This window comes from Musa acuminata, chromosome BXJ1-6, assembly GCF_036884655.1.
Source record: "Musa acuminata AAA Group cultivar baxijiao chromosome BXJ1-6, Cavendish_Baxijiao_AAA, whole genome shotgun sequence".
In the NCBI taxonomy this organism is placed as follows: Eukaryota; Viridiplantae; Streptophyta; class Magnoliopsida; order Zingiberales; family Musaceae; genus Musa; species Musa acuminata.
The window spans coordinates 8,630,974-8,638,822 of record NC_088332.1 but is presented as its reverse complement, the minus strand read 5'-3'; the positions used below and the strand labels follow the sequence as shown (position 1 = coordinate 8,638,822).

At 40.2% G+C, this 7,849-nt stretch overlaps 2 protein-coding genes across 2 annotated transcripts; both read right to left on the bottom strand.

Moving 5' to 3' along the window:
* Positions 1–33: 33 nt before the first annotated feature.
* On the bottom strand, positions 34–4,182 carry LOC135676038 (fructose-bisphosphate aldolase 1, chloroplastic-like). Its single transcript, XM_065186804.1, has 6 exons — positions 3,984–4,182; positions 3,081–3,350; positions 2,850–2,959; positions 2,635–2,725; positions 888–1,157; positions 34–550 (listed from the first exon to the last, which is right to left on the bottom strand). The coding sequence occupies exons 1-6, from the start codon at positions 4,137–4,139 to the stop codon at positions 272–274; spliced, it is 1,176 nt and encodes a 391-aa protein (XP_065042876.1). The 5' UTR covers positions 4,140–4,182; the 3' UTR covers positions 34–271.
* Positions 4,183–4,766: 584 nt separating this feature from the next.
* On the bottom strand, positions 4,767–6,714 carry LOC103987381 (auxin-induced protein 5NG4-like). Its single transcript, XM_009405671.3, has 7 exons — positions 6,495–6,714; positions 6,345–6,407; positions 6,129–6,245; positions 5,770–6,004; positions 5,523–5,681; positions 5,243–5,394; positions 4,767–5,135 (listed from the first exon to the last, which is right to left on the bottom strand). The coding sequence occupies exons 1-7, from the start codon at positions 6,686–6,688 to the stop codon at positions 4,970–4,972; spliced, it is 1,086 nt and encodes a 361-aa protein (XP_009403946.3). The 5' UTR covers positions 6,689–6,714; the 3' UTR covers positions 4,767–4,969.
* Between the last annotated feature and the right edge of the window lie 1,135 nt (positions 6,715–7,849).

The following is a 7,849-nucleotide window of genomic DNA, read 5'->3' as shown; positions in this document are numbered from 1 at the left end:
ATCTATATGCAACATCCAGGAATTATGCTGGCATTGATGAAGTGAGAAATGATTCAAAATGCTTGTTCATGTAAACAAATAGTCATACTCATACGGCACCTTACTGACACTCACGACTACAGCACAGATTGCAGTCTTAGTAGTGCTTATTCTGCTCCTCCTGAAAGTTGCTTCTAACCACATGGATTCTTAAACTACATAATACATGCTTGTATTGGTTCGAAAGCCAACAGAGGAAAATTTGGAAACCCAATAGAGATAGTTGCCTCCCTTAGTAAGTATAGCCCTTCTGAAACATTCCTGCCTTGGCTTCGTCACGCTCCCCCTCAGCTGAGTACCGCCCGAGCTGAGCAAGGGAATTAGCCTTTGCACGAACCAAGAGTGCCTTCTGTGCAGCTTCAACATTCTCTGGACGCCCCTGCCAAGTCTTCAAAACAGAGTTCTGAAGGGCACGGGCATAAGAGAATGAAACATGCCATGGGTTGGGGCCTTGGTTCATCGCATTCAGATTGAGGGTTGCCTCCATTTCAGACTGCCCTCCTGAGAGAAACTGAATAAGAGAAAACGATAATCATCAATCTGTATAATTTTGTTGAACCCTGAGTCTTTGCCATACGCAAACAGTTTTCATCAGCCAATCATTCTTTCGCAACAAGTAAATTTAGGCATCACAGCAAATCCTTGTATTTTCAAACAAATGCCAAGGAAAACCACTTGTTTTTGTCAGGAGAGGGAGAAAAGGTAGCCCAGAAGTTATTGAGCTATATAGCATAACCTTGTCGGGATTATTTTTCAAAATATATTGCCTATCTGTTAGATGCAACAAATGTTTCCCTTGTGCTGAGCACTCGGGAAGAAAGCATGCAATAAAATGTTTCAAAACATACCATTATTCCAGGAACTGCAGGTGGTACCCTCCGGTTAAGCATCTTGAGTGTATATTTTGCAATGGTCTCCGGTGATGCCCTTGCCTTGTGCTCGGCACCTGGGGTCACCATACTGGGTTTTAGCAGGATGCCCTCAAACACCACATTATTCTCAGCTAGGTAGTAAAACACCTCCGCCCAAACTTTCTCTGCCACTTCAAGTGTTCTTTCAATTGGATGGTCACCATCAAGGAGAATCTCAGGCTCCACTATAGGGACAAGACCATTATCCTACAATGGTATAAGAGTCAGAAATTAATGCGCCTCTGCACATGTAAAATCACTCACCAGGATAATGATACTATTGTAATTCAAATGCAACATAGGATGCGACATCAACTCATGCACTGGTTTTATAACTAGATGTAGGGAAATAAATTTGAATTTTTTAATTGGTATTTACACCATATACTTATAATATCAATGTTCATGAATGCAGTCTATGTGGCCATGTATGCACCTGTGTATCCATGCGTGATCATATAATTGCAAACATCAAGCTATGCAGCCTCAATACGCAGTGTTGTATATGTGAATTCAATCATGCATATATGGTAACATAAAAATAAAATTATATTTATGATCATTTATGAGTATACTTTTCCTTATCAGTATTATTTTAAAATACTAAAATTATTTTAATATTATATATATAACTCGATCGTGTATATATAATACTAAAATAATTTTAGTAATTTGAAACAATACTGATAAAAAGAAGAAATAATCATAAATGACCATAAGTATAATTTTATTCTTATGTTACCATATATGCACGATTGAATACATATATACAACACCGCATATGGAGACTACATAGTTTTGTGTGGGTAATTATATGATCATGCATGGATACACAGCTTCAGTATTTTATATATTTCATGATCACATGTCTCAATGGCAATAAAGGATCCATGTAGCCGACCTCAAATAGTTGAGACTTTCAGCTTTGTTGTTGTTGTATTATATATATTCCATGAATATAATAATGACATAGACCTTAGCTCATTTCTTATGACTTGCCACCAAGTCCTTAGATGAGAATAAACAATATATTATATATTTAATCTTTGATTTGACTTTAGTATATATTTACCTCTTAATAATTTATACTTGATTGTATTTTCTTTATTAATACTTAATTTTTTTAAAATATAAGCATTTTAATTGAATTCCATACTCAGCCATATATGCTTATGCAGACTGCATATAAGCATTATAGCACCTAGACCTGACTACATGCCACGACTGCTTTTAGACATTGTACAATATAACAAAATTGTTATTTGTCTGAACAAACGAAGCAGTCAATGCTCAATTCAAATTTAAGTTATTTAACTGCAAAGAATGTTTTCATTCTCTAATAAATGCATAAGGCAAGTCTTTTAAAGATCTTCATCTTGTTGTTCTGCGATTGAGGAACACTATCAGCTTTAGGGAATTAACTAACAATTTATGTACATGAAATCATCTTTTCATTGAAGTATTCTAGCTAGATAAACTTGTCATTACCAGAACTACAGGTGGATACATGATATCTAGGACTAAAAGACAAATAGATACATATCCTGCAAATGACTTTTAAACAATGGAAAAAAAAACTAACTGTTTGCTCAATTGATATCAAACTATAAGCAGACTAGAAGAGACAACAAAGTGAATATTAGCCAACGATTTAATCCTCACTTGCGAAGAATGCCTGATTTACCTGAGCAATAGCGGCATAACGAGCAAGGCCCCATGCAGCCTCCTTGACAGCTAGGGCAGAAGGACCACAAGGAATGCTGACAACCGTCCTCCTGCATTTTTTTTAACAAACATTTAGAGGGTGTAAATGACCAAACAAAGCATTATACTTTGGATAAAATGTGACATCGAGCAAAGAAAGAATTTAACAGGTTTAGATTGAAATCTAAAACCAACCATTTAGCAAAACGTGCTCCTTGCTTGTAATACTCAGCACATCTTGAGGCCAATCCATCCAAGCCTTGGCACCAAGATTCATTGTTTGATCCAGGTAATGGGACCAAGCCCTTCACAAGGGAAAAATTAGAAAAAGGTTACTCCAAATGGGTTGATCAGTATATATTCACCAGCTCTAATTACTGGAAGTTCAATTGTAGTATGTCCACAAGTCATCCTGGTGACTATTACCTTATCAACCTTAATACCAGGCATTATTTTTTCTTCACGCAGGCAATCCACAAACTTCTTCCCATCTGTGGTCGACTGATATAGCGTTTCCTCAAAGAGAATGGCTCCAGAAATATATTCACCCAAACTAGGTGTGGTCAACAAAAGCTGTCTATATGCTTGGCGATTAGTTTCTGTATTCTCCAGACCAATTGATGCAAGCCGCTTGCCGCAGGTAGCATTTGATTCATCAATTGCAAGAATTCCACGTCCAGGGGAAGCAATAGATTTCTACAAAAAAATTAAATTAACCAGCATCTGGTTCATTAGCGGCAAGAACTCCTCCGCCGGGGAAAGTAATAAGTTTTTATAAAACAAATATCAACTGGCATTGTAACATCAACAGCAACAGTTCCAGGACCGAGAAGAGAACAATTCTTTTTGGCGCAAAAGCAGCTTGTTTTCATCATCAAAGAACGCCAAGTTACCAACATCAGAAGCAACAAAACTTCCACAGACCAAACTTTTCATAGCAATGACTTCGTTCAGAAACCTGGATCTTTGCCTTCAACATCAATTCCTCGAACTCAACAAAATTATCATCACATAAGAAATCAGAAATACATTTTCCTACCCTTTTGATCTTTTAGTAATTTAAATTGCAAAGCGTGAAACATTTCAGATCATTAGTCGAGGAACAACAAACAAGATCGCATTAGCCCAACAGATCAACGTAAAAAAGACCGACTCTAAAGGTCAAAGGAAACTAAGAGAACGACAAAAAGCGATCCTCTCTTTTATCGATCTACGTTCTTTTCTGGGATCACGGTAGAGGGATCTCGTCACAGGAGCTGTGAATCGACCAGAGAGGTGTGAGATCGATAAAAGAAGAAAAATGGGGCCATGAGGGATAGGTGGACTCACGGCGGTCTGGACGAGCTCGTCGGTGTACGATCCAGCCCTGATCAACCCCGCGGCGACCCGCCGGGACGGCGCCTTAAGGACGCACCTCCGCTGGCAGAGAGGCCTCTCCCCGGCAATCCATTGGCTTGACGGAGCGGTTAGCTTCAACGACGCCATCTCTCTCTCTCCCCCTTCGTTCCCCTTTTCCCTCTTGGGGTCATTCGTGTCGCTTTATAGAACGAAAGAAAAGAAAATGTGAAACGCGTGTTACGCGAAAAAGTCACTTCCCGAGACCATACGTGGCCAGGTTCCACTTGTGACTGCATCTGTCGTCTGGTGGGTCCTTGTCATCACACACAAATAATTTGTATTCGATCCCCCCCACTAATGTCGGCCTCTACAGAATGCAAATTCCATCGGAACCGTTCATTCGTTGCCTCTTTTCATCTCAACCGCCTATCTCGTCAGTGGTATGAACCTACAATGTTTGTTCCATTATGAAAGATTAACGGTTGCGATTAAAAATATTTTTGAGATGAACGGTTCAGGAGGGACTTTGCTCACAATTTCCCTTTGCTGGGGTGCCGTGCTTAGAACTCGTGTACGTCACGCCTCAGGGACGGTTACATGAAATTACGCGCATATCCCTCGAGGTCAACACTTGGTAAACGAACCAACGCATGGTCCTAATTGGGCCTAATATTGAGCCAAATGGGCTGTCGTTCATTTCACGTGTTTTGCCAAGCTTGATGGGCTGTTCTTCTTGCTCACATACTCTGAGCTTTGAGCAGGTGAATCACTGATCATTTTTGTTCCTCATATACTCAAGCCAAGAGTATTTGATACTAACAGAGATGTGAGTCACATACCTCCCCCAACATGTGTACAACTTGGACAAGACTTTAATTAGGAAGAGCTTGTCAAGTTTACAGTGTCATTTGGAATCTATGATTGTCCACACCAATTTAACTCCATTGTACTATCAATTTGTTGAGCATTAGCCACCCTCATGGGATGTCAGAAACTGCAGCATTTTGTTTATGCGACTTCTCCTGGTCAAGGAGATGCCCTCTCATGTCCTCCTCCATTACTTGCTCTGTAGCTTTCTTCTCTTCGCTTTTCCCCCAGAGGACAAAGTAGAGGCCAAACACAATCAGAATGGATCCAATAATCCTGGAGAAAAGAAAGAAAGGCAATGACCAAAAAGTTTAGTAGATTGAGCATTATGCGGTGAAAATTGTGATTGTGAAATATGTTTCATGAAATTAATGTAGCCATACCCTCCTGAGTAGAACTGGTCACCAAGAATAACAGCTGCCATGATGGCCACCACCACTGTTTGTACTGGTTGGAAGACGGCAACAAAAAGAGGACCTCCTCTATCAATGCACCAAATCTGGAGAGAGAAAGAGATCCCTGATGCCACAAGACCCTGTAGACAATTGAAATGTAAGCATAAAATCTGAGACAGTGAAGGTGATGATCTTAAGCAGCACAAACTCTTTTATTGTTTGCTAAAAGAGAGAAGCAATGCAGTCAGCATATCTGTGGTGGCATTACAGCATAGAGGATGGTGAAGAGCTCCACTCCCGAGTGGACTTTCCACCTCTCAATGTCCCTCTCTGAGAAGGCTGCGATGATGAGGAATTGGATCAGCCCAAAGAAGCAGGTGATTGCCGTAACTGAGAGCCTCGCAGGATACTTCTTAAGCACTGGAACCTGCACTTGTTCAACACAAACAGCGATGGGCTATCTTGTTTCTGGTATATATCATCGACTGCAAGATCACATAGTGAGGGGGACTGACCTGAAGCACCATCCAACCGGACCATGCAACGCAATTCCCAAGGACGTATACACAACCCAGTGTCCAGTTCAATATTGTGTTTGATGAGGCACCGAGGCAGAGTTTGGCATGGTGCTGGTGGTGCAGCAGAGGAGGACCCTTATAGAGAGTGATGATGGTGGCACCTCCTACACTGGCAACCGTTCCGACCACCTTTGCCACACCATACCTACTGTTGATGTTGATCTGTTCCAGCCTGCAGAGAGAGGAAGAGAGAATTAAGCGAGAGAAGATTAGATGCATCTCTTTGTGTGCATGTAAACAAATTTCTCTTTAGCAAGTGTGCATATAGATATGGCTACATGTTGTCCTTCGATTACCTAAGAGCTGCAGCCATGGCAAATGTTATTGCTGGAACTGAGTTTTGAATGGCAGAAGCATAGGTTGGAGATAGATAATACAGACCCAAGAGATAAAATCCTTGGTTAGCAGTAATCCTGGAAGGAAAAAAGAGATAAATACCCAGCATATGAACTTGGGAGGAGGCACCAAAACTAGTACTCTGCTCATGTGGAGAGAACTTTGTATCTGCTTACCCACATAGTGCTAGAAGAAAGAACTGACACAGCAAAGATAAGGTAAGAGGTGGCCTGTCTTTTCTGAGGAAAGCCAAAAACAAGAATGAAGACATCAGAATACAATGTTTTACTGCTCTCAACAGCATGCAAGCTAAGACATTGGCTTACTTCTCCAGAAAATATGCAAAGGGGGCCAACAAAGCCAACGCAATGACGTTCCTGTAAATTGGGAAGACAAGTTTGCTGATTCCCATGTTGAGTGCAGTTCTGGAAACTATGTGGAACCCTGCATAACAGGATTGCAGTGCCAGTACAGCTATGAGAAGCTTCACTTTCTCAGAGACTTGTGAGCCTCCCCCCATCTTCTCTCTTGACAACGAAGAGAGGATGCTGCAATGAGGAAACCGAAATTGGTGCTTGTATCAAGAGGGCATGACGCTTTATATAGAGCCTTGGGTGTATGAAACAAGTGGAATTATCTATAGTATCTAATGATTTATAATGACTTCAATAAAATGGTGTCGTAACAAAGACAACAGGACGGGTTGTCTCGGTCTCTTTGTGAATTTGACCCTCTCTTTCTCTCTCTAGTGTTCTTTGCATTGATGCTTGCATGAATATGGTTACTAATGCTTTTGTTAGATATGCTTGTTTTATGAAACATGGTTCTTGAAATCGGTTGAGGAGACAAGGAGAAGTTAAAGCATGTCGGACAGGCTGCTGAGATCGTACGATTTGTGTGGAAGAGACATTGTTCCTCATCTGCTAGGCACCCTGTTCCCACTATTCATTATTGACATCTTTTTAGCTCATATATCACTTGTATACTTATAGAAATTTTTATTATGAGATAATGAAGGTGTATGGAATGTAAATGTATAGTTTAAGAGAGCAAGCAAATTGCTTTCTTTTTTTGCATCCTTGTTCAAAAATACAGGATGAATACAGTGAAAAATGTCCATGTTGCAGCAGAACAGTTTTGAAGGCTAATGATGAATAATGAACCGTAAGACAACGAGTCTATCAGCAAAATGAGTGCATCCATGTCTGGTGTGGCTTTTGTTTCTCCTTTTTTCTGTGCCCAATAATGTCATTCAAGTTCTTCACAAAGATGAAGGGTTCATGCGAGCATCAAATTATCAATGCTTATCATGTCAAGCTGATGATGAGTTGAGTGTGGTTGGTTTGGAAGAGGAGACTGGAAGGAATCAAATATCATGTGGTCTTCAAGAATATGGTTTTAGAAATCTATCTATTCATTTGGTCTGGAGGTCTTAAACTAAGTGAAGCACATGAGAAAGATTAATCCATTGCATGTAATGAAATCTACATGCAATGGTTTTGGTCAATATACATGCAATGATGCCTTTTGATAGTTTCATACCAGGGGCCAGCACATGTTTGATTAGGTATTCCTCGCTCATTACATTCCCCCTAATTCTTGATTTGTACTATAGGAAAATATAAATCATGATTGATGAGATAATACTTTAAAGGACGAATCTTTCTCTGTCTTCTCACTG